General features: G+C 35.8%; 1 protein-coding gene across 1 annotated transcript in view; it reads left to right on the forward strand.

Moving 5' to 3' along the window:
• RP1 (RP1 axonemal microtubule associated) overlaps positions 1–27,622 on the forward strand; it is a 203,495-nt gene that overhangs the window by 37,071 nt on the left and 138,802 nt on the right. The window contains exons 6-14 of the mRNA XM_090137594.1: positions 11,070–11,233; positions 13,125–13,211; positions 17,025–17,157; positions 21,778–21,929; positions 22,580–22,658; positions 24,445–24,520; positions 25,860–25,936; positions 26,039–26,070; positions 26,207–26,336. Coding sequence (XP_089993720.1) covers positions 11,070–11,233; positions 13,125–13,211; positions 17,025–17,157; positions 21,778–21,929; positions 22,580–22,658; positions 24,445–24,520; positions 25,860–25,936; positions 26,039–26,070; positions 26,207–26,336 — 930 coding nt within the window. The remainder of the gene's footprint in view (positions 1–11,069; positions 11,234–13,124; positions 13,212–17,024; positions 17,158–21,777; positions 21,930–22,579; positions 22,659–24,444; positions 24,521–25,859; positions 25,937–26,038; positions 26,071–26,206; positions 26,337–27,622) is intronic.

Below are 27,622 nucleotides of genomic sequence, written 5' to 3' on the forward strand. Positions count from 1 at the left end.
CACCAACAAGAAGAAGAAGAGCAAATCCTTGTCCAATTTTCTAGAGCAAGAGAGATATGAAAATCAAAAAGATACAGAATTTTCAGGGATAATAAGAAGTGAGGGAACACTTATCACAAGCAAAACAACACAAGTTTCTGCAACCCAAACTACAGATAGCTGTTCTGACATGCTTCAGAAAAATAGAAATGGATTACTTGTAAAAAGCAATGACAGATCTGCCAATTCAGACAAAAGCAAATGTCCTGAAGATGAGAAATATCACCCTGATTCAGTGGAACAAAATGGAATATCATCATCTAACAAGAAACCAAGAGCTAATAGACAGTTGACTGAGGTAAAATTGAAGTCAGGCAAAAAAAGTAGTTCCCTTTTATCTGCAAAAAGTGAAGATGGAATAATGTCAGTTGATTCAAGAACTGAAACTGAAAACAGCCAGGATGAATTGAGTCCTAAAAAAGAAGGCAAACATCTCACGACTAATTTCTTTAAACAGACACCTAACTCAGCAATGATATCAAATCTATTGTCAGAAGCGCCTAAGGATCATAATGTAGAAAAAGAAACGGAGAATGTTCTAGAAAATTTAGCATCAAAGAAAGACAAAAAGCAAAAGAAGAAGAAAAATCTAATTAAAAATAAAAATAAATTAAGCATGTCAGATAGCGCTATCACACTAGAGGCTCTGAAACAGGAGTATTTTAAAGAGGATGTTGTTGAGCATTCACTTGAAAACTATGTCCAAAGTTGGCTGAAAAACCTATCACCAAATGCTGTCTTGCCCCCTATAAACAAAAAAGATGGGAATGTAAATAATGGTGACAACTGTCATTTTTCTAAAGAAAAGATTGATGCTTTTATAGATCAAGAAGATAGATATATTACCAATAAAGTACATATGATTGGAAAGAAACACCTGTTTGAACATAATCTGACTAAAAAACAACTAAAGCCTCTTTTTGAATTGGGAACTCCAGAAGTGTCAGCCAAACAGTCAAATGGAAAGCAAATTGACTCTTTGATTCATGATAATACAACAGTAGTAGAAGAAGCCAAGTATTTACTACAGTCAGAATTTCATCATGCTAGTAAACTACACTTGTTTCGTGAAACACACGTCAATAAAAAGGTGTCAGAGGGTGATATTCAAAACATCAATCTATGTCAGGGAAAAAGATCTGAAGTTGCTGTTCAAGTTGATTGTACAATTGGCAATGAGAAAATGGGAACTGATGTTCAGAATAATTGCATGTCTAGTGTTTTGCTTCATGAGTTGCAATCAACTTTGCTTGGTCTCCAGAAAGAACACAGTGGATGTATAGAAAAAACATGCAGTCTTCCAGATCTTTCTCTACCAGTTTTTGGTTCCTCCAACCTCCTCCTAGCGTGGCTACTAATACTGAGTCTGAGAGAGAATTTGATTGGCACAATCAAAGATGATATTCAAAAAGCTACCTGTAGGTGTTCTGAAATCTTAACGCAATTACAATTCCTGAAACAAGCAACAGTCTTAGAAAAAGTTGATGAACTGAAGGCTGCTTTCTCCCATTTTCAACAATCAACAGAAAATAACTTATTACATGCTGGGAAGGAACACAGAAGGCAAGATGTCACATGTTGCCATGAAAATATGCCTATATCTGAAATTCATAATGTTATACATTTGAATGAAGATGATAAATCAGATAAGTCTTGTATTGCAAAGGACAGTTTGTATACTGAAGAAGTGTTGAAATTGTCTGGTGATTTAGAAAGCTGTCCTGATATACAGGAAGAGGTTTGTAGAGCAACAGAGGTTTCAGAATTGAGTGCTCCCAGAACAGAGCTAGGTGATCGATATGCCAATACTAATTCAACAAAACATAGCCTTCCATCAGCTATAGAGCTACCTGAAGCAAATGAAGAAATGGTTTATAGCCCACATAAAAAACCTCAAGATAACACTGATGCATCATTCATTAACGAAGAGTCAGATACTTCAATAGAACCTAATTCAACAGTTCACAGTGTAACTTCTAATGATAAAAATTGTGTTTTAGATAAGGATACGTCTGAGATAGAATGTGATGAAGATATTACACATATTACTACTGATAATAGGGAAGATGAGATAGTTGATCCAAGTTTGAGTGACAAAACAGCAAATAATCAACTTAAACAAGGTGCTGACAGCCATGTAGAATATAGTTACGAGGATTATTCTGTACAGGAAGGAAAGGAAGAAACAGAAACTTGCGAAGAAACCTCTGAGAGGTTATCTACAAACTCTCCATTATCTTTTTGTTATGAATCTAAGCAAATTACAGAATATGATATGAGTGAAGGGGAACAGAAATTGCAAGTAGAAGAACAGGAGAATAGAACATGTTCAGAACCTTTTCAATTAAAAAAATGTTTAAAAAGCCCTGCTACTTCAGATTGGTCAGATTACAGACCAGATACTGAAGAGAGCGATTATAACTTTAGAGCATCCAGTGATTTGACCAATGAAAGTGGGGAGGAAGCAGTACTTGAAAAACATTATAATACTGGCTATGTACAAAGAACTATTGAACGACTTTATGGTAAGACAGAAGCTGCATTTAAGCCTGACTTTCAGAAAGGATATCCTTATATGTCCAAAGTACTACAGAAAGATACTGAAGAGTTCCACTCTGCAGTGGTGACAAAAAACACTATTTTTTTCCAAGAACCTGGGCCTCTTTCTGCAGATAATTTTTCACATTCTTCACTGCAATCACAAGAATTTCCAGAAATCATTAACAAAGATGACAGTGTATGGAAAAGAGAAAATATTTCTTCACCAACAGAACAACCTACACTTAATGGAGAAGAGACAAATTCTTCTGATAACTATTCAGGAGAATTTTCGAAGAAACGTCACTCTAGTGCACATTCTAAAGAAGATGAAGGAGTGTTGATTGATAAAGGCAAATGGCTTCTCAAAGAAAATCATTTGATAAGAAGATCACCACCTGAGCAGACTGGAATGTATGGCAATTTGGATACAACTTCAACAGACACAGTCCTTGATACTAATGGTGATGATGCTCCATACTCACATTTTGGCAATCTGAATCAATACCCAGTCCTCAATGAAATCTCTTCTTCAGAGCTTGAAGACATGGTAAGACCCTCTAAAAATTTTTGCAACTATTTCAATATACCTCACAGCAGTGATTCAGACCCTTTGCAGGATGACTTATGTACAAAAAGTAAACCTACCCTCAGTGGTAAAACCACCTCTCTTCCTGTAGGAAACAAAGAAAAGATCAAACCTTCAGCTACAGAGGTTGATACCAATTTTCCAGCTTTTGCATCTGTAGAATTTAGATTGCCTGATAATAAGGTGCATCCATTGGAGCAGCCTTTGAATGATGAACCCATACAATCTCAGCCAACTGATGATAGTAATGCTAACAGAAGTGCTCTTCAGGAAGAAGATTCTCTGGATAAGCTCCATGCTATTTGTGGCCAACATTGTCCAATACTGATGGTGATGGTGACACCAATTAATGAGGAACAAAGAGGATATGCTTACCAAAAAGCGTCTGATATCGAGAACCAACTAGGTCTATGTTTGTTGACCAAAAATATTGAACATTTGCAATGGCCAGACAAAAATTTAGTAACAAATGAAAATAATTGTGTGAACCTGAAGAACAATTTAATCAATAAGATTGCCAATAGTATTTTTAATAGGTTTAATGCTAGTAACACTCTAGATTTTATTAGCAATATTAAGGTACTGACATCTTCAACTCTGAAAAATGAGATAAATTTAGAGACGTTAGATAGCATACGGGATGTGAAAGCAAAGCCTATTGTAATTAGCAATTGTCAAAACAGTGTATCCAAGCACATACCCAGTGATCATACTGTAGGCACAAATAATGAGCCATCCAATACAAAGCCAAAAACATGCCAAACATTAAGGATAAACAGAAATTATACTGTTGGAGAAAAATTGTCTCCCACATTAGAGGATCCAGTAGAAACTTGTCAATCTGAAATATTTCTGAATTGTGACACTTCTTTAAATAATATTGAGCATAATGCCTCTGAAAATATAAAAAATGAAAATGCCTTTCCTCCAGAAGAAGAAGAGGAGGAAGAAGTTTACATTTGTGCAATTGAGAATGGATGCAGCAAATGTAAAACGCATAATAGTGACCTAGGAAGTTCTGTAACATCAGATCAGTGATGACATCTTCCATAAAAATATTCAGAAATTGAACCACTAAATGTCACATCCAATGAAACTCCCAGTGAGAATACTCACAGATGAATATGAATCACAATTGTATATAATTTCTAAATACAGATAATTATTTAGATTTTTTTAATGGGGAACATTATAGAAAATAAAAAGAAACTGTTCTAAGATGATGATTTCTTAGTTAAAAAACTGCTTTCCCCTAAAAGTTGCCTGTATTAGTAGTATACCAACCTCTTTAGAGAACAACTGCTGCTTGTTAGAGCGAAGAGTTAACATTTTAAATATCTTCTTAAGTTTTAAATAAGATGTCTGTATTTCGTGAAATTTGAGAAATGGTTTGATAATTATCATTCAGTATAAATGTTTAGTCCAGAACTAAATCAACTGTAATGTTTACTTTGAAAAGAAAAGTAGGAAATACTTTTAAAATACTGTATTGCAATGAAAAGTATGAATCAGTAGTCATATTAGTTTTATATAGATTAACATTATCAAACAGCTATTTCAGTTTTTAAAGCCAAATTCAGAGTAATTAGGTGAATAAAGAAGTCTTTCAGTCTGTTTATAGGAAGGTCCAGACTTCAAGTGAAATTTGCCTCTTTTATCGTATCTAGTAAGATACTAGAAAAGGATCATACCTATTCATTACATAGGATTGCACAAGAACTGTGAAAGGGAAACTGTGCATCAATGGACTTCTTGATTGCCGTTGCCATATTCCCTTCAAAGGCAGCATCACTTACTCTTAAAACTGTTCTACATACTTTACAAGTGTTAACTGTGTGTTCTGTTTTTTACCTCTGTATTATGTTATCTATTATCTCATCTTCTTTTTTTCTTCTTTCCATAAATTTGAAGTACTATCAGAATCTTTGGAATATTTAATTATATTGTTAATTTTATTAATAATACTTAATATGTTTCAGAGTCAATCTGTTATCAAATTATTTTAGAAATACTTGTTTACAGTATTTCTTAATATCCTGTGTATGTAGTATGCATTTATATGTGGTTTACAATTTTCAGTAAATGATTTTAAATATAAAATTGGAAAAAATGTATATATTGTGATTTATAAGAGTATTTCTTTCTTATTTGTTTTTGCTTTAATTTGTTTAGACTTTAATCCTTAATACTGCACATTTAATAAACGTCAATAAAGTTGGAGGCATACCTAAAGAAGGAAGGTGCTATTATTTCAGTTAGAGAATGTGAATTTGGTATTCTGTACTCTTGGAGGCTGTGACTGGATTAACTGGCAGGTCTATGCTGCTGCATACTGGGCTATGGTCATTCAGTTATCCATACTGGGGACCTAACCAAAGCCTGACACTAATACCTTTTGGCTCATGGGCCTTGATTGTCTCCCTTTGGCAAATAGGGTACAGGGAGGAGAAGAAGAATCAGGATCTGGAGCAAAAGGTGTTTGCAGCACAGGTAGGGAAACAAATAGCTCTTCAGTTCTTTTTAGGAGTCTAGTGGCAGGTGTATTTCCTCATAAATAGCTGATACGTTTCTGTCTTTTGAAGCAGTATTAAATACTTGTAATAAACTAACGTTACAACGCTGATGCAATGTTGTGATATTGACTAAGAAATTACATGCCAAGCAGCTGTGTGTTTATCTGACGACACTGGCCGTGATACTGATGTTCTTCCTCCCATCTCCACACTTGAAGGTATATTCTTTGGCATGTTTTAGAACTGCTTCCAAATGGAGAGTATCAGTGGTATTTTTTCATTCTTATACATATCAGTGCAGAAGTAAAACCTATGAATGGAAAAATAAAGCTTAAAATCACTCAAATCTGACTAAATGCCATATGAGGCATAGGTTACTTAGACAGTTTTATACATGACTCCATCACTTGCAGTTTTTATGCTGGATTCACAGCACCCTATGTAGCATTCATAACACCTTAATTTATTCTGATGTTCCAGAGTCTTTAATCAGATGCTTATTGCAGTGTTACTGAGCAAACTGAGCACTCAGGTGAAATGTGGGACATGGCCTTCAGTTACAATCAAGAGAGACCACAGCAAGTAGTAAAATTATTGTTATATTCACTGAAGATGTCTTCATTTCTGTACATTAACCAGAAGAGAAGGAATAAAATGGTCAGCTCAGAGCAGGACAAAAGGTTCACAGAGATGTTCCATAGAGCTTATATATTCATTAATGGTTCAGGGAAGGTCTAGAATGTTAAGTAGATGAGATATGCAGAGAAAATAAAATTGCTTTTATTAGGTAAGATTGGAGAAGACTGAAGAGACCTTCAAAATTCTGGGGACAAAAGTAAGTGATTGAAAGAGGGAAAAACACCATGAGGAGTAATACGAACTACTTATATATAGCTAAATACTGTAAATTAACTGCAAAAGCCATAGAGAGTCTTTATGAATGAGTCAGGATGAAATATACTTGGAAGTGACAAGCATATCGAATAACGTGTTAAGAAAAGAATAGAAAAAAATTCAGCAGGCGTTTAAAGGCTTTATATAGATTATGTCATTCTTCTGGAAGGAATGCAGTTTTTGTCTTATTATTAAAAAGTGAAATGTCAGATATTTCTCGTCTTTTCCTTCTACATAAGACAGTCTCTCCATTTTCTCTAATCATAATGTTTGTCTTTCCTGGGAGCTATTCTTGTTTCAATTTTATTTATTTATTATTATCATTTTGAATGGCATTGCCAGAATTTATTGTAGCATTTAGAAGATTGTATCTCTGAACACTTGGACCCCGATCAGAAGTTTTCTCTATTTAAAAATCTTTCTCCTAGTGCATCTTATAGTCAAGTTGATGCAACATATTTGTGATTTGCTCTCTCTCTCTCTCTCTTTTTTTTTTTTTCCTGATCGATAAATTTACTGTTCATAATATTATGCCTTAATTGTATTTTTAAAATGCATTTCCTTACATTTTATGCTGTTGTATGTTCATTTTTTTTTGGTATAACTCTGGATTTTCTTATCCTCCAACCATATTACGACAGCTATGCTATGGAATATATTGATGAAAATATGAAATCTAAATAATTCTCAGTACAAATGCCGGAGTAATTTGCTAGTATCTCTATAAACGAGTACCCCCCATTTCAGTACAAATTTATAATCTCCCATTTAGTTAGTTACTTAGTTACTCTGCATTCTTGCGCTGATCCACCTTTCCATTTTAAAATACTAATTTCTTATACCATATTCAGATATTTTAGAACGATTGTAATTTTTCTCGTATACAAAGATGAATTATTTTGTCTCATGTGGCATCCTTGATCTAAATTGAAGAGAAATGGATTTAATGCGTGAATCACTTAGTGATTAAGGAATTGGCTGGATGGTTGAACTTGAGTTCTGAGTTCTCACATTCAGTGTGTGGTGTATGCAGACTTTCTCTGCTTATTCTCTTTTAATTTGTACAGTTATATAACATTTTTGTGATTTTGTTTTAATTTCTTTTGTGAGTTTTGTATTTTTTTAAATTATTATTATTATTATTATTATTATTATTATTTTGACCTGGTAATATGTTTTTCTGTGTCATCTGTTTCCATTTGGACTCCAATCACACAAACATCATTTCTTCATTCTGTAAGACTGACTTCCCAAATTTTTCTCTTAGACATCATGTAGTGGAATAATGAATACCTGCTTTTCTCCGTTATTTTCTTTGTTATTACAGGATTTCATTTGCTTCATCCATTTTCCAGGCTGTATCCTTAGCAGGTTTCTGCAAAGCCGTGCAATTCTTGTTATACTAGATACTCTTGCATAGAGGGACTTTGATGGTGTACACTTATTCAAGTTTGTCAATTATAAGTGAGATTAACATGCCTGTCATACCTCACAGGAAACTCAGTAAATAACCGCATTGGTAATAAAACAGTAAGCTAACTTCAGCTGTGAACAAAGGAGATTACAGCAACTTTTAAGAAGGGTCTTTAACAAGAGTTGGAAAATGTGATTCTGTGAATTATTTCCCTTCCTCAGGCCTAGCAGTTAGCACTTATGTACTTCTAGTTTAATGTGTTCAAGCTGTGGCAATTCTTGTAAGGATGAAGTTTAATAGTAAGAGAACTGTTTGGCAGTTCATTATTTAATAATGAGAAAATAATTACTTATAACTGTATATACAATATCTGTGTACTCACAGTATTTTTCAGAGAAGTGCTAAAAGCTCATGTCTTCAAAGTTGGGTAGTGGTCTACGCTCCAAATTTATGGTAATAATAACATATTTCAGATTCCTGTGCATAAATAATACAACTTCTTTCATATTCTGTATTCATCTTTAAAATTTTTACTTTCTACTTAGACCATTTTAGGTCATAAACCTGCAAGCATTTTTCAAACAAATAAGTAAATACCAGAACACTACTCTAGGACAGATTAAGTGAAAAGAGAAAAATAGCAAATTTTAAGTAAATAGGTCATAGATCAGAGTTAGTCCCCAGGGTAAAATTTTAAGGACACAGTTGACCTTCCGAACCATTCTGTTGTCAGTGCTAGTCTTCCACTAAAAGGAAGTGTTGTAGAACATGTGTAGAGAAATGCTATTTGGAAAAAGAGAATTATAAGAAAGAAAGTAGTTTTGTGCTTATGAGAGCTGACAGTTAACAAACTTCTCTGTATGGTAAGACTGACCTGCTACAGATGTTGCTACAGCAGTATTACTATGATAAAGCTGAATAATCAGTGTCTGGTATCCAGTAGTAGAAGAACACCTCTGTTTGCAGAGACCATATTACATATTTTGAATGATCATAATTTATCTTGTGAATACAATTTTTTTTTTATTATAGTGCCTTGGGATATAGAAAATGTACTGATTGCTCAAGATGTTGAAAGTAGTTTTTTGTGTCATAAATCCCAGCTGATAGTATACTCTACAAACTCACTGGTCTTCAGTGATACTATTATCATTTCAAGATAATGCACTATTCAGGCAGAAAATCAACAGATCCAATGTTACAGTATTATACAGTATTTCCTAAGACTTATTTGTGTAACTGATGCTAATATATGTGTCTTTGTTAGCAAATAGCTTAGAAATGTGAAAAAATTTGTGGCAGTTGTAAACTTCTGTGATACTGAAGTAAAAAATATTCACTCTGCTATTACAGGAGTGGGAGTTTTGTCCTCAAAGATGAACCAAGGACTCTGCTAATGATTTCCTGACTCTTCACTCAAAGTCTAGGGAACAGTATCTATTTTAATGGTTTCTAATTCTACACCACTGCAATTCCCAGAGAATGTGTGATTTATGTACTAGCATAATGGCCACGCAGAACAAAACCATTATAGCAAAAGCTTGACTACAAGCAGGACTCTTAGATTCTACCATCAGACCTCATTAGAGGTTAGAATTTATAATGTGTCTTTACGGAGCATTTTCTTCTGCCTTTTATTAAAAGCAGTATTAATAATTTAAACATAGCCTCTAAGTGGTATGGAGGATGTAGATTCTCAACTCATTTACTTCCCAGACAGAAATTTATTGACACACACACCTAGACTAGGTCAGCCTAATCTATTTCTTAAACAACTTTTCTTTTAGATATGGCTAAACATGAGCTAATATAGATACTAATCCTACCTTATTCTTTCTAGAATGCCATAGAAAACTAAATGCAAATTCCTCAAATCAGGCTTTTCATTGGTCCTCAAGTAATAGCCTGCTGTAGCTTTATCCTGTACATGTATCAATGTCTGTTAAATTATTTAAGAAAGTGTGCATGGCTAACACTGAAAACAGAGTGATACTCAAAACAAAATTGGTTTCACTGAATTTTGCAACAGAATTGTAGGAATTCTTATTGCCTGGAGTTTAAGATACATAGATCTATTTTAGGCATCTCAGTCAAGAAAAAAACTCATTGTGTCATGCCCTTTCTATCTTATTTCTCAGTGTTTTAGCTAGAATGGATATGATGAGAATGCTGTGATGGATGGAAGAGTAAGTAACATCAGTAAAATGTAGTGTAGGTGGACAGGCCTTCTGTAATTAGTAAAGTTCTTCAATGCTACTGTTGTGTTTTAAAGAATGTTCTCTTTCTAGAAACAGTTATATTAATCAGCTTAAGAGGTGCTTAAATGTTCATCATTTGAGATGGGAATCAGCTGTATTGGGGGTGAGAATGTCTTCTTAATAGCCCATCCTAATACCCTGTTAGTATTAAAAACTGTTATCAGCCACCCCTCAGGGATATAATTTCTCTTAACTCCATGATCTTGATACTCAGCTTCCACTAAACCAAAGTCTAAATCCATATACTTGGTCTTATTAAAATGAAATTAACCTGCAGAAAGAGTATTGATATCTCAGGGTATAAGGCCAACACTGCAATGCAAGGACGTATAGGCCAATTTTGTCTGAGCTCTTACGTCTGCATGGCTTTGCAGACATACAGTTCAATTCTTAAAGAGGTATCTTAAGAGTCCTTAATGCTTGAAGCAATGAGTTTTGTCATTCCAGAGGTAACTTGTTGAGAGTCTGCAAGGGTGTCGTTACACAGCACTGCACTGAGTAGAGCTGACATATCCTAAACAAACAGGAAGACCTATTTCATGCGATTTAGTACAACATTTCAAATATTGTGTTTGAAAACTGATATGCAGTCATGCAATTTGAGTTTGTCATATAGCATATGCATACAGAAAAGATGTAAATGCAACCTGACATTTCTTGATTTTCACACACGGAACTTAGCGCAGTCAATATTTGCTGTATCTTTGTGAAATATATATTTTTATATTTGGCATGATATTATTTTGAATTCTGATTACTGAAATACACTTTACTTAGGAATCTTGAGCTTAAGTAATTCAGCAAGTCTTTTTATCTTTTGATAGCTAGGAAATGGAAGGTGTCAGTCCTCACCAGCGATATGCCATCTGCAGGAACAAGCTCAAAGGTTTATATCATATTGTATGGGGATCACGGCAGTTCAGGACCTATTTTTCTTGATGGAGAAAAGGGAAAATTATTTCAGAGAGGCAGTGAAGATGTCTTCACAGTAAGTAGTATATACTCATTGTGTTACTTTCTTGTGTCTGGCTAGATTACATGAAATTTCAAAATCTATGCGATAAAAAGACAGTTCGTTTTTGTACTACCTATATATCTGTAAGCAAGAAGCAGGACATAAATGGGGAAATAAATGCAGTATCCTTTTCCCCTAACCCATCGAAAAACTGGTTTGATTCAACATATTTCTTGTCTGCTTAAGAAGAACTACTGATTAGTTTATATAGTGCCCAAAAAAACTGAGGACAACTGATATTTCTGTAGTTTTAATACTTGAAGTGAAGCAACAATATTAAAAATGAAATGACAAGTTTTCACAAGAGAATTAGCGGATGGAATAAATTTTTAACTTTGTTAAATCTTTGCTGGCTGATTTCAATTAACAGCTCCCAGTTACACATGTAAATTCCTCCTCCTCCAGTCTTGTTCCTTGATGACTTAAATAAGCCCAAATAGGGTCTCTTATCAAGAACTGCAGAGTTTAATTGTATATGTGGGACTGTCACTGTGAAGTCTAGCAGGTATCTGCTATAAAACCATGTAACAAATAACTATTTCCATCCTTAGCATCCAGGATAGCAAGTAGTTTTCTGACAAAAGATACTGAATGGCAGTATTGATCAGGATCTCATCTATTTCTGCAATGGTCTCACAGTTGTCTGGGATGTAGGAAATGAAGTCCTTAGGTCTCATCAGCTGATGGACTTTCAAAGAAGAATCCAGCACCTCTGATATTTGTGTCATTCTCCATGTGTGATATAAAAACAAAACCGAAACAAGATTGAAAGGAATAGATAAAATAAGTAACCAGGGTTAAAAATGCTGTCTTCATAAGAAATGAATAAATTCTGCTTTCTGCTCCCACGACTGCCATTCATTTCATCCTGAATGACTCTTAAATACAAGATGTGGAGACAGTTCCTGGTTTGGAAACTCGAATTCTCCTCTTAGGTGAGTTTCCATGGCACTGAATACAATTTAGGAGGGTGTACTCTAAAAAGCATAGGCATCAAGCCTCTCTGCTTGCTTTTTGTACTAAATCCAAGGTAATTATGGTCTGTTCACAATACAGAGAATTTGGTTCACACCCATCTTTATATCATAAATGAAAACATGGAAATGAATTCTGTAGAAAGTGTCAAAAGGACAGCAAATCAGACTACATCATAAAAAAAAAAAAATGCAGCAATGAGGAGACACACTCACAGTATATTTCCAGCACCTTGAAGATAAGCTTTCTAACTCCACACTTAAGTTCATGACTACTTGTTTGAATAACCTTCACATAAAGTGATTCCCTTAGCACCCTATTATCTGTACTGGATGTACTCATCCAGCCTGCCCAAGAGCTAATCTTTCAAATACAGCTTTTAAAGTTGATTTAATTGAAACCATTTGTAAAAAGAAATGTCAAAGATGAACACAATTGTTCCAAAATTGTAAAGCGTGCCATCCGAGAGGAGCAGGGAGAAACTCAGAAGTAATGGGAGGTGCCAGGGATACAGAATTCATTTTTTAGCAGGTCAGTGGTACAGATGCTAAACTGAGACATCCTTTTGGGTCAAGCTATATTTTTTAGTGATGCCTACAATCTGTATTCCTCTCCCACTGAGACCAGTATTCACTGGGGAACAAAATAGCTGCAGCAGCATCTTGAATCATTTAGATGGGGCTAGCAGGCCACGGGATTTGTCATGGGGTTTTTCTTTAAATGAGCAAGCATCCAGTAATATCTTGGAGCAAAATATTTTAGAATCACTAGTTTAAATATCAAAATAGTTAATTCATCTAAACTGAAATTTTACTGATAGTTACTAAATGAATTGTTGTATGTCTTTCAAGCAATGTACTGTATTTCATCAGTGGTGTTCCTTTTACAGATTCATACAGGAAACATAGGACGTCTCTACAAAATACGCATTGGACATACTAATGCAGGAAGTTGCCCTGCCTGGCATTGTGAAGAGGTAAAAGAAGCGAGAAGGAATTTTATCCTTCCAAAAGCAGTCACTGTGACAATACTGTCAAAATATGAGTTGGAAAATTTCTTCTGGAGAAGTATGATAGCCTCATCAAATACTTGTAGCTTTGTTTAAGAAGTTATTTATTGTGGAATGTTTTTTTTTTTTTTTTTTTTTTTTTTTTTTTTTTTTTTAATGAAGAATGAGAGGCAATCTATCAGTTTGATTGCTGTTTAGTGATAACTGTATATCGTATTTCTTTAGAAATGCATGAATGAACAGTAAGGAAAACAGAACTGCTCTACTGTAGTCTGAGTCTGCTGTAGCCTTTGTATGCTACAGAGTGCCAGAGTTTGTTGAAACCTAGAAAGTCACAACTCAGTCTTGCCAAGTCCTCTTCAAATCTGCAACTGACTCCATGTTCTTGTGTACAGCATCAGAGCTACATGGAAAGAGTTTCTAATTCTGTGACTCTGAGGAGACAAAGATAATGACAGATTATTTTCCCTCCTCGCTTATAAAAGATCTCAGTGCAGGTGAAGCAAAGTTGCTAGGATTTTGCAGCGAGAAAATTAGAAACTGGGATGGGTTCATGAAAGGCAGATCCTGCTTGACCAACCTGATCTCCCTCTATGATTGAATGATCTGCCTGGTGGATGAGAAAAAAGCTATTAATATAGACTACCTAGACTTCGGCAAAGTCTTTGACACTGTTTCCCACATTATTCTTCTGGAGAAGCTGTCAGCCTATGGCTTGGACAAGTACACTCTTTGCTGGGTAAAGAACTGGTTGGATGGCCGGACCCAGAGAGGGGCAGTGAATGGAATTAAATGCAGCTGGCGACTGGTCATGAGTGGTGCTCCTCAGGGGTTGGTATTAAGGCCTGTTCTATTTAGTATCTTTTTTGATGATTTGGATCATCAGGGCATTGGGCACACCCTCAGTAAGTTTGCAGATGACACCAAGCTGGGAAAAAGAGTTGATCTGCCTGGGGTTATGAAGGCCCTGCTGAGGGATCTGGGCAAACCAGATAGCTGAGCAGAGGCCAACGGGATGAAGTTCAACAAGACCAAGTGATGTGTCCTGCGTTTTGGCCATAACAGCCCCAGGTATCTGCTTGGGGCAGGGTAGCTGAAAGACTGTGTGGAAGAAATGGTCCTAAGGGTGTTGGTTGACACTTGGCTGAACATGAGCCAGCAGTGTGCCCTGGTGGTCAAGAGGGCCAATGGCATCCTAGCTTGTATTAGTATTGCCGGCAGGTACAGGGAGGTGATTATCCCCTTGTACTCAGCTCTGCTGAGGCCACACCTTGAGTACTGTGTTCAGTTTTGGACCCCTCCTTACAACAAACATTGAGGCCACAGAATTTGTCCAGAGCAGGGCAGTGAAGCTGATGAGGGGGGACTGGAGCACAAGTCTTATGGGGAGTGACTGAGGGAATTGGTATTGTTCAGTATGGAGAAGGGGAGGGGACTCCTTATCACTTGCTACAGCTTCAGGAAAGGAGGTTGTGGTGAGGTGACAATCTCACCACAACTGCGTAACAGTGAAGTGACAAGGAGGAATGGCTTCTGGTTGGATATGATGAAAAATTTCTCCTCTGAAAGAGTGTTGAAGCACTGGAACAGTCTGCCCAGGAAGGTGGTTGAGTCACTGTCTCTGGAAGTTTTAAAGAAACATGGAAATGTGCTACTAAGGAACAGGGTTTAGTAGGCAGCACTGGGAATAGGTGGATGGTTGGACTAGCTGATCTTTCCAATTAGATTATCTTTCCAACTTTAATGATTCTGTGATTCTATAAAGTGAAGTGAATCAGCAAGTTCTGTTCCTAGTTTCAGTTGTTACATGCAGTACATTGGTAAGTAAGTGGGAATGAAAGTATCTGGATTTTATCCTTGATGTTAGTCATGTACTATGTGTGCCAATGATAGGCTATTCATGCCTGAAACTTTTCTCTGTTTGTGCCAGAGTTTCTCATCCTTCAGTTTGGAAAAAGCAGTTGATAAAGAACTTCAGAAGCTTCTGAAAAACTCAACATTATAATCATGCTTCAGGGCTAATTTACATCTGTCTAATACAGAATGCCCATTAATGTTAAATATTCACTGTTTTGAACTCTGTGATTATTTGGTGTTTTAATCAGTTGTTTTCATTTGGGGCTGAAACTCAGTTAGAAGTCTGTGTATAATATATGTAGATTATGTATGTATATCGCATATATATATTGTGTATATGTATAATATGTATATATAAAGTATGTAAAATATATATATATGATATATATATGTGTGTGCTATAAATGTAATATGATGTATATATATGCATAACATTGTATGACACATCCATTTTAAATGAGAGGTTAAGGAATGCTGACAAAAAATTGAAAGAATAAGAAACGTATTTTTCACTCTTTTCCCTTCCCAGGTAGCAAATATTAATTGAAAACAACAATACAATTTTAAAAGAAAGAAGGAGTCAAGTACTTTACCATGTTCCATAAATTCTTGGCTCTGCCAATCGGCCACAGTTTTAAGACAGCAGTGCCTCATCCAGGGTTAGGTCATTCAGTCTTAGCAATTTCAGGCACATAGTCAAAAAGAAATACATTCAAATAAATACATTCTACAAGTAAACTAGGATTTTGTTAGGTAGAGAGCCAAAGGAGTACAACTACTCATTTCTAGACGTCATAGGAGAGAAACAAAATACAGAAGGATGGCCAGACGCTCACGTTATTGTTCTTTAGGAAATATATATTTTTCTAGAAGATCTGAAATTGAATAATCTATAACAGCAGAATTTTTATGATAGTTAGGCATGTTACTCCCCCCTCAGTATCCCATGGTTTCTTCAACTGTATCTGTACTGAGATGGTTTCAGGACTGCAAATGATCATGATACTGTTTCATTAACTCCAAGTTCCCTTTCAAGATCCCTCAGCAGATATTGACAGGCTCAAGTGTGCCCAGGTTTTCAGATAGCGTGAATTTATTTCTTTAACTTTAGTATTAAAGCAGTAAAAATAATTAAAGTTTTTCAGATAATACAGAATTAATTCAATATTCTAATTAAGAAGATTGGGCTCTACAAAGCATGGAGCAGGAATGAAGCTACAGTTAGAAGCAGTTTTTCTTCTCTCTGCAGTCTGAAATTCAAATTTAGCTATAGTATAAATTAGCATAATCAGAGACTATTCTACTACATAAGTCTATGAGATTCTTACTACAGTATGCTTTGAAGTACATAATAAGTGGATCTCCTTTGACGTGCATACGGTCCTTTTACTGCTGTGTATTGGAAGTTGGATATGGAAGAAAGTTTTACGGGGCAGACTAGTACTGGAGCCTGCACTTTCAAAGACTACTATGTCAGAAGCAGTTTTGAAGGATCGTAACCTCTTCCTTTAATTCTTGTTCTAACAGTAAATTAAGCAAAAGGAATAGATTAGCAAGTGTTGCTGAATTTCCCAGTGAGAACTTCCCCATTAGTTAAGCCATGCCACCTAGTACCTGCCTACCTGGATATATCAGCTTCAGCAACAAAGCTGGCTTTGTCAAACTACACCTGAGCAGATAAACCCTGTTACTCATCTATGCTTTAGTTACTCTGCCCTGTCTTCCTGAATTTGATAGAGTGAAAAGTCAAATTGGGTGCAACTGTATCCCAAGAGCAGACGTGTCCCAAATGTGTGCTTTTGTGATCATGGCACAGAACTTAACCTGCACTGGCTTCAACAGCATTCTACAGCTGTCAAGTTCTATTCTGTATATCTAGACTCAGATCAGTAACTTAAATTGCAGTTTCTTTTTCTGCTTTAGGTTCAGTTGCTGAATCTTTTCTCAGGGGAGCAGTTTTCTTTCCCGGCAAATCGATGGCTGGCCTGGGACCAGGCTGATGGAGAAATATCCATGGAACTTCCTGTATTACATCAGGGTCAGCCTGTTCTTCCAGGTAAGCACAATATCACATCAGCTAAGTCAGACCACAAGGAGATGCTGCTGGAGATTATGTCATTTCTTTTCATCAGTCCCTCTATCACTTATTTTTTTGCAGTCAGGTGTTTTCTGTGCTGTTTTCCTGTGGTTATTGGGCACGGTCAGATAAAAGGTTAAGAATCACCAAAACAGTGAAGAGTGAGGAGAATCTTTAATGCTTTGATTTCGCAGATCCTTCAGAAAGATTCCTGATTTGACAGGATTTTAAGCATCAGTGCTTTAAAATAAAGGCAATAGTAAAGACATCTCACAGTTATTGGTTTATATTTTTATATTAAAAAAAACAGTAAACAAAAGAACCAGTTGTCATGTGGTCATCATGAATAAAGTTAAAGACTCTACTTTCAGAAACTGAGAATTGTAGCTTTACTATGACTATTTTGGGGTTTGGAACAAAATAATATTCCAGAAAATTATATATAAAAAATTCAATCACTGACATACTAACATCATGATTATACTGTAATTCTGAAGGTCAATGATGCCAAACACTATCAAAATTATCCTGCTGCTATTTACACTGCTTGAATGCTCTGTTCTACCACATTAATCCTTGTTGCCCATACTGGTTGTTTCTATTTTTTCTCTTTTCTTCAGTGGTGGTAAGGGTATAGAAGAAGTCTGTGCTTTCTCTTCCCGTCATTTCATCTGGCATTGCTCTTTCCTAAAGAAAGTACAAGGGAAGAACAAGATTGGTGTATCCTATGAGGGGTATGGGTGAGAGATCAAGAATGTGAGGGCAGATTACCTTCCTGTAGCATGTGAAGATGGAAATCTCATACCATCACCAATATTACTTGTGCTGAAGCTTTCACTTGAGAAGGATTCACATGAGACATGCTCTGGGCCCTTCAGTCCTTCCTAACCCAAAAGATGGGATTGGATGAGAGAAACCCTCATTCAGAGTTATCTAAAAACTGTGGAACCCCTCCATCTCTTCTCACTCTGTCCTTTTTTTTCTTACCAGAATGTTTAATACTATATCAGTTTCTGGTGATACTACAGTACATTTTATTGATCATGAAAAATTGAAATGGTAACAGCCATTGCAGTTGAGTTGCAGAACAGAGGAAGAAGCTATAAATGAAATTGAGGGGCTGAAGTCCAGAAAATGGCAGATGAATGTTGGCAAACATACCTCTCAACGGTAACTCTAGTAATAAAGAGCTGGGTGACTTGGAGCTCTGTTTACACTTGTGATGGCTGATCGTGGAGGTTAAGACCCTGTAAAGAAGACCAGAAGAAAAGACCTGTGCCTCATTAATATATCTTTAAGAGAAAAAGAATAGAAGGAAAGATTCTCCCCCGTGATCCTAGTTAGCAGCTGTAAATGTTTCATGAAATACTGTAGAGTGGTGCTGGGCAGACCTAAACATGCTAATCTGTGATCCTGAGTGGTTATGATTTTCATATCTTTGAGGGCACGAAAAGCCTCTGATGCAGTCAACCTTTGTCTTCAGGTTTGATGTCTTTGGGAGACTTTGATATTATTAGTGTAGAGGGACATACAGACACATCAATCAGAACAAAACAATCTTTTAAATAAATGTTAATTAACATTGATTAAAATGTTAAATTGAATATGCTCAGCTTCCCTACATGCAATATTTATTCTTTCCCACTGTTCCCTTACTTAATACTCAGAGACCTTGGCCTTTTCCATCTTACAATTTTCGAGTCCTACTTTCTGAGTAAGTTGTTCCTTTGTTTCTGGAAGAAAGATATACTGAAAGATTTTCATTATCATGTACTCTTTATGCATTATAATTCATAACAGCATACTTAAACCATCCTCTCGATCTGCATTTTGCAGTTAATAATTTCTCTCACACAGGAAAAGAAGAAAAGTACCATGTATTTTCTCAGAATAAGAGGGGTCATGCTGAAGGCTTTGGAGAAGAGAGTTTCATCTCTAGCTTAGTAACTGAAAGACAGCCTCTGTGTCTTTTTGCCAATATTATATATCTGCATGAGACAGCGAAAAGAGAAAACAGCTTTTAACTTCAGAGAAGATAGGTTGATAACAGAACAAGGGAAGAGGTCTGGATTCAGGCTGAAAGAGAGATGATGAGAGGCCCTTTAAAACCAATTTCTGAGTAAAAAGAGGCTGAAGCACTTTCTGATTTAACGGAGTTTTGTGTTCAAAGAGAAAACATCTGAATTAAGCTGTTAAGTTGTATTACATAGTGACATCACGACTCTAATTCTGAGCGACTGAGCACCATTTGTTTGACGTTTTATTCTCAGCCATCCTCCTTTTTTTCCCTACTGCTCATGTCTTATGACACAACCTTTGATTATATGAATTTCATTACTTGAAAGGGGTAAATCAGAGCTACAGTGTTTGGTGACTGGCAATCCTCTGCTTTTCTTGAAGTAGAAACTGTACAGTGGATTATTTACGCTGGAAGAAGTTGTAGCACTGGGGAGGATTGTTCATCTGGAGAAGCAAATCCTCTTTTCCTGCTTCTCCATAAAATGGGAAACCAGTTCATGTGGGTGCTGCAAGGAAAACTTTGGAGAATTAGTTCAGGTGGTGACATGGTGAAAGATGAAGATAAAAGGCCACATTGACAGTTGTTGATACTCACACATTTGAGGCAGGTGTACTCTGGAAAAAAATAGTACATGACTTTGCTGTTGAAGATTGTCAAAAGCTTCTGTGGTGTAAATGTGGCTGGCTTTTGTCCAAATGATAATAGTTGATCTATAATGAGGAAAGTATTCTACCTCTTTGTTCTGTCTTTCCTTATTCTCAGGTATAGGGGAAAGAACAAGTTTTGCAAATAATCTTATTCCTGAAATTCTCTAATTTCAGACTACCACGTTTATGCATTTAATTTTTTGCACTCAGGCAAAAGTATGTGCAAAGAATACCTTTTTCTTAATCTCCATTGTGCACATTGTTCTGTGAAATGTCTAAAGGAAAGGTGAGTCACCTATCTATGTCTTAGGATATAAGAACTATAAATACTTACAAATGCTTATTAAGATCAGGGATTCTCCCCAGGTCTATGAGAGCTAAAGAGGAGTGCCAAAAATTGTGAACATTCCTTGCATTTTTTTTATTTAGTTATTTTAGCTATTTTAAACTTCTACCTTGGGTTTATTAGTAATATATATCTATAGAACAGTACTCCAGAGGAATGCAGAGGTACCCTGTGAGTATTTCTAAGCACTTAGTTCTGATACTAGAAGCAAGTTAACCCTGTACCACACAGCTCTGTGTGGGCACGTAAAAACCATCTGTGAAGAGAGCCTACTGTTTTAGCTAGATTGGTACCTTTATCAAGGCTGAATTATTTTAAGTCAGCTTGTGCAGTCAGCTAAGCACAAATGCCATGTGAATAAATGTGAGATAGTCATAAAAAAAAGAAAGAACACCAAAAACAAACATTGAGGGAAAAGCTGTAAATAATTGCAGATAAGGACTGATTATGAATAAATGCCCAGTGCTTATTAAAAGAAGGTGTTGGTCCATCAGCAGAATCAGATGTGGGAGCGACCTCCTGGTGAATTGCAGGAAAATTTCTTAACATATTGGAAGTGATAATTTAGCGATGTTAATGATGTTGTTCTGGATCCAATTGCCTAGAAAGATTTTTCTTCTTGTAAGACAAGATATAGCACAAGGACACCTATATCAGGAGGAAGAGCTTGTGTTCCAGAAAATGAGTTTGTTCTCTCCTCATTTCATTCTCTCTATCTCATTTGGTCCAGTTAATATTGGCACTAGATACTGGCATAAACTTTGCCCTTCCTGTTTCTGTTAAGGATTCTCATTACATGCTTTTATTTAAGTTTTCTGGAGTTCTAATATCACATTCTAAAAACCACTGCTTTCTATTGATATATATTTTTTATATGTCATAGCCTTTACTCCAAATTTGTGGGATTTAGACTCAAATGTTATTTTGTCTTTTTGTATTTGAGTTATTTATTTCTTTTAAATAGCCTCTTGGTTAAACTTAATCTCCCCACCCCTTTTTTTTTCCTCACATATCTACAAACTTAAAAGAATTTTCTGTATGGAATGTCATAGAGGAAGTCTATATTAACCTTTTGCAGGAAGCATAAACTATTAAATCACTGCATCTTTCTGAATTCTCAGGTCTGAGAGAAGTAAAATTTTAGTGCTGGATTTTTGTTTGTTTGTTGAACAAATGCATTCAAAATGTTAAGGTATTCCGCTGCTTGCTATAGTTTGATGCCACTAGTTATGGTAAGCCTAATCTTGGGCTTCTGCTATTTACTTACCAGCTCCGTGATGATTTCAGATGCTGCAGCAGGACAAAATCATACTATTGTACATTTGAAGTTCTTTTTGCCTTTTGGGATTTAAAAAAAAAAAACAACAAACCCAAACAAACAAACAAAAAACCCTCATAAATATAACATCAAAGCAAGTTTATATACATTTTTTTCATTATTTTACTTGAATAGGATTTTGAAGGTTTTATAATCTAACTGCTCTTGACACAAATGTATTTGGAGTCTACAGGCACATTTGCAGTTAGATGCTATTCTAAATATAATGATGTTTGTAATATGAAAAGTTGTCATCTTCTATTGTCAGTGACTGTCTATGAAGTGCATGTGACAACAGGAGATCTGTGGAATGCTGGAACTGAAGCTGATGTGTATATTTCTATCTATGGAGAAAAAGGTGACACAGGATCAAGACAGCTGCTCAGGTCACAGAAACCCAAGAAATTTTTGAAAGGACAAGTGAGTACAAGAGCTTTTTCTGATGTGTTTGTCTGGCTTTTTTCTCTCCAGTGGGTAGTAATGCTGCAATTATGGGAGATAATTACTGCATTCCTATGTTACTTCAAAATTCCACAATGAAGCCAAGATTACTTTCTAATGGTACAACAATGGTTTTGAAAGATGAGTAGAATTTTTGTTTAATAAAATAGGTAAACTGTGCACTTTCATATTTAATATTTAGTTCCTTTGTCATAGAATCATAGAGCGGCTTGGGTTGGAAGGGACCTCAAGGGTTGTCAGGTAATTCAGTTTAAGTTGATTTAACAAATTAAGAAAAAAATTAAACTTTACATTTTATGTCTGCATTTCTAGTGTTGAAATCTACTGCAGCTTGTAAAAATTTATTCCAAATTAAGCTTTGAACAGGTTTTTATTCTGACTCTCATCCCATTCGTCTGAGTGGAATGCTCCCATTAACAAAGTGATGAGACTTATTTATTTTGTTTCAGGAAAACTGTCCCTGATCTATTCTGGAATTGTCATTAACTGATATTTCAAAGGGTGTCTTTGAATGAAGGGTTTTCTGGGCTTAAGTAGGTCATTGGGTTCTGTGGCTGAAGAGTGTTTTGCTTTTCAGATCTTACTGAAAATGTGTTGATTGATTACAGACTGACGTCTTTCTTGTGGAAGCTGTGCACCTTGGCCATTTGTACAAGATTGTTATAGGACACAATGGTCTTGGATCAGGTCAGAATTATCTCTACTTAGTCTCCGAATACTACCTGTGAAGTTGTTCGCCTTTTCATTGAAACAAAATATATAAAATAGAATGCATGAAAATGTTCTAGAAGTGAGAGACAGAGACTTCTAATGGAACTTTTCAAGTGATCTTATTATATGAATATCAGATATTTTGTTTTCGCTTTCAGTATTCTGTCATGTATTATGTTAAGTATACCATCAACAACTGCTTTTGCAATCTTTGACTAATCCTCATCAAAAAGTGTAAAGAGGAGGAGTGTCTGCTTAAGACACTGAACATATCTCATACAATCGAAGTTATAATAAAATAGCCTAGTATTCTTTTAGTATTACCAGTTATATCCTAAAGATGCAATTGGAGATTTTGGTTACAGTATCTGGTCATTGGACAAACAATTAATAATAATAAAAATCATAAAAATCAAACTGCTTGCAGTCACAAGATTGGTTTTGTAAAGTCTCGTGCCTAAATATTGTACAACACAGCACATTTTTTGAGCCACGTATCAGAGCTGTGGAGGCAATGGAAAATATTTTGTAGGATAGTTCTCTACCTGACTTTCTCTCTTATGCACAGTCATGCTCCACTCTTCCCATATTTACAGATAGAACATCTAAGCTTTTTCCTCCATTTGTTACAGAAACATCACATTGTTTTGTAGTCTTTTTTCGTGAGTGCCCATAGCTGGGTGCCTCTAATCAGAGGCACTACTCAGATACCTCTGAGAATGAAGAAATAAAGACAAGGTTTTCTCTTAGCAGTACTCTTCACTGCCTTACTTCTAGATGAAAAGTTGTTGCAGATTTTGTTTACTTGCTTTGTCACTTTTTGTGGCTGCTAAATGATGTAGAGTGCAATTAATGAATAAGGGTTTCCTTTTGAATAAGATGACTAATAGAAAATTGGCATCCCTAGAGATTCTCAGGAGTTCTTGTTCGTAAGATTACATATGTCTAGAAAAGAAAACAGCTTTGAGGAAAATCTTCACATGAAGAAGATCTTGCTTTTATTCTTCACCCCCAGTGCCATGTAGTATGAATTTCTCAATGAAAATCTGCCCTTGATTATCAGCCTTCTACTTTAAGGATCCAGCCTACCACCCTCTTTGTTCTGGGCTCATTTGAATGACGCTGCTGAAAACTCGAGCAAATTGAGGCTTCTCATGAAGCTAAGTCTAAGCTACTAATTCTAGAATTTATTATTTAAAAAGCAGATGAAATGCTAGTATTGTGATAAGCTGCGATCTGATCTTGGTGATATTTCAATCAGTAAAACAAATAGTTTAATACAATGAGTAAATGAGGGGAGATGTGATCTTAGAGCCACAATAGTCAGGTAGAGAGCTAGCAGCTTTGCTGGCCCGCCTCCAAGTTCTACAGTACCTACAGCATGTAAGAGCTTTAGTCCTCCCTGTAAATGCGGCCGTGACTATAGCAATAGAGCTGCAGATTTTTAGTTTCAGTAGAATCAATTATAGAATCAATCAATCATAGAATTACCAAAGTTGGAAAAAACCTCGAAGTCCAACTGTCCACCTATTACCAGTATTTCCCTACTACACCATGTCTCTTGGTACAGCATCTAAATGTTTCTTGAACACCTCTATAGATTGTGACTCACTGTGCAGCTCATTCCAGCACCCAACCACTGTTTTGGAGAATAAATTTTTCCTAACTCCCAACCTGAGAACAGAGAAAGTCATAGGAAATAAGACTCCACCAAATCTGCTTTTCATGAATTAACGTTTTATTTTTTTTCTTTAAATCTAAGGCAATGGATGGTATCTGGACAAAGTTGTAATCAAGGATCCTGTAACAGTTCTGGATTATACTTTTCTTTGCCACAGGTTAGTCGTATTTGATTTTTAATACATTTCTAATTGCCCACAGATTTTCTTGTGAGATGTGCTGTCAGATGAAACACTTTTCCTAAAAAATGAACTAAAATTATTACATTCTTCTCATAACTCTCTGAGTTGCACCTGTCCCAAACCTCTGGTGTGTTTTAATTAATGAAAAAAGCAATACAAAATTCTGCCTTGGAACATTTCATTCTTTTACCTGGTGAACTATGTAAGAGATGCTTTCTTGGCATATTCTTTGTATTGACCACTTTGGGTCTTACACCTGTGGATGCATTCTTCCGCACTTTGAGGTGGAAAGCTTTCTCAGCACAGAGGCTTACCTGGGTTTGATGAACTTGGAGATCTTGTGGAATGGCTATCGCAAAAGTAACTATCTTGCAACACCTCTTTTTCTTATTCGCCTTGCAGCCTTGGGTTGCAATATAACTTGAAGCAATCCTACCTTCCCTGCCTTTTGCTCTGCAGATACTACTGCTCTGAATCTTCTGCTCTGTAGCTAGCTTATTTCTAATTTTATATGTAAAGTCCCAACGCCTTATGGAATAATTATAAATGATAAAGAGCAAATACTAAGAATGGTACAGTCCAGTCATGTGTGAGTCTAGCTACAGCTGGCCAGTGGCACCACAATTCTATTTTCTTTTCTCACTTCTCGAAGTGAATAAATAACTGCCTGAGACAGCTCAGAGTGAATGATGTTCACACTGAAACTGATTTATGTGTGAGTAAGGGCTTTCTGCCTATCAGACATAGCACCTCATCTTTGCCTGACCTAATTTTTATTCTGTACTCTAGATGAGATGAACTGCTATGAGGAGATCTATAATGCTAGTTTCATACATAATTTAGGGAGAGTTCAAACCCATTTCAGGCAGAAAAATACAGAGTATGTGCTAGTTATTGTTAGAGTCTGATGCCATTCTTGCTGATGCTGCTCCTATAATGTGTGAATCCTTCAGGCTCAAATGGAGTTAGACTTACGTAAGAGGATGTGAAGTTAGTACAATAGCATTGTAAAAGCATTGTTCAGATGTGATAAGGATATTGTCTGTGTGTGGAACATGTAACAGTTTGTACCCTGCTGTAGCCTTCTTGCAGACAGGATGAGCAAGTATTTTGATCACTGCAACTTTGATTATTGGTGAGATCAATATGACATCTCTAATCTGTAGTAACTGCCTTAAGCCCTTCTATCTCTTTCTGTTTATTCAAATAAGAAATAAAACAACAACAACAAAATTCAATACCAATATTCAAATACCATGTATACAATATTACAGAAGTTGCCTGTCATATCACTGAAAAGTGTTCTGTTTTTCAGATGGCTGGACAATGGGCAGGATGATGGCAACATTGCGAGAGGACTAACTGTGACAGATGCCAGCACATTTCCAGGAAGTAAGTGAAAATCAGTGGGGAGGAGGACCCAGGTTGACAACAACTGTGTCAAATGGAATGAGGATGCTTTGTAAATTAATCATATGCTTTTTATCTATATAGGGAAAGAGCTGGAGCTGAAGAGAGAAGAAACTGTAAGGAATCACTTATTTTTATTTAGATAATTCTAATTGTACTTTGAATGAAACTATATCAGTTGTTCTCAAGTATGTCAAACTCTTGTATATCATCTTCTCATAAGTCTTTTCTGCTTGTTGTTTATAAAACCAGTGGGCTGCTGAAAAGTGGAAATTTCAGAAAGGCAGTACGCTTCAGTTTTACAACAGGCTCACCCATGGTTTCATATGCCTCTATCCAGACAGCAGTGTTGATGCTCTTGGTGACAAGAAGAATAAATATGGTAAAGTATTTTTCATGTGGGTGTATGCATAAAGATAAGGAAAAGAGGACTTCATATTTCACTGTGTCTTGTGTTGTGATTCCTGTCAATATAAAAAAATTTTCTTCCTTAGAACATTTACATATACTCTAAGACACAAATAATATGCTTTGCTTTAATATAAAGCATGAAATAATCTGATATCTTGTCTTGCCACTGTCTGTCTCTTACAAAATATAAACTTCTAGTCATCTGCAGTTTGAGCAATCCCATAAAATGTCAGGCAAAAACAGATATAATCTGTTGTAAACAGATCCATCCAAGCTAACAAGTTCAACTTTCTAGGTATATTTTCTTCGTAGAGGGTGTATATATGTGAGTGTATGTATATTACGTGTATTTATATAAGTGTATATTATGTGTATATGTATACACACACATATCTCCTTTTGTTTCCATCCTTGTCATCAATTGTAATGGCACTCTTCCTGTTCCTCCTCTTTATCAGTTTCTATGTTACATGTTACTAAGACTTATTAGAGCTAGTATCACATTAGGCACATTTTTTGATCTTTGTACTGATGGAGTTGCTCGGCCTTTCTCACATCTTTCCAGGGACCATACATACATCTTTTTGTAAGTGATAGAACAGAATCCTGCAGGACACACCAAAGATTACATGGGGAGCAGGGGAATACTCCTTAACCTATAGAAGCACCTCAAAAAAGCTACATTGGAAGTGGTTTTTACTATCTTATAGCAAAACTCCTTTTGTTAGGAGTTTTGGTCCTTTAGTTCAAACACTAGTGATTCAAACACTGACTAACACAAATCTCGTCTCTACACCTTTAGGATTAGAGAATGTCTGAAATACTTGAAAATACTGGCAACAGAAAGGAGGAGTGTCCTTTTCTTTAGGAGCTCCATTTAGGATCACAAAATGTGGATTACCTGGTGACAGACCATACTATCTGCTCGTAGGAATTTTAATCTTTCTAATTCACCTTTGTTGTTTTTCAATGCTATGTCTTCAAGTGATGTTTTGTACCAGATTTGATTTCACAGAGCGCCACAGAGTTCACAGTCTCCTAATGTTTGGAGTTCAAGTTTGTACTCCAGACTGCTTTATCCCCTTCTGTAAATTGTTTCATTATGTCTGCATTTTCAAACATAAATGTGTGAGTTTTTTATTGCATTCCATACTGTTCTAGTACAGTTTCACCTGCTGGATATACATCAGTGTGTGTAAAACTGTGCAAATATCAAATCTGTTACACAACTGTCAAATATCATTAGTATCATTGATA

The sequence above is a fragment of the Phasianus colchicus genome, chromosome 3 (genome assembly GCF_987193195.1).
Source record: "Phasianus colchicus chromosome 3, bPhaCol1.hap1.1, whole genome shotgun sequence".
NCBI classification, from domain to species: Eukaryota; Metazoa; Chordata; class Aves; order Galliformes; family Phasianidae; genus Phasianus; species Phasianus colchicus.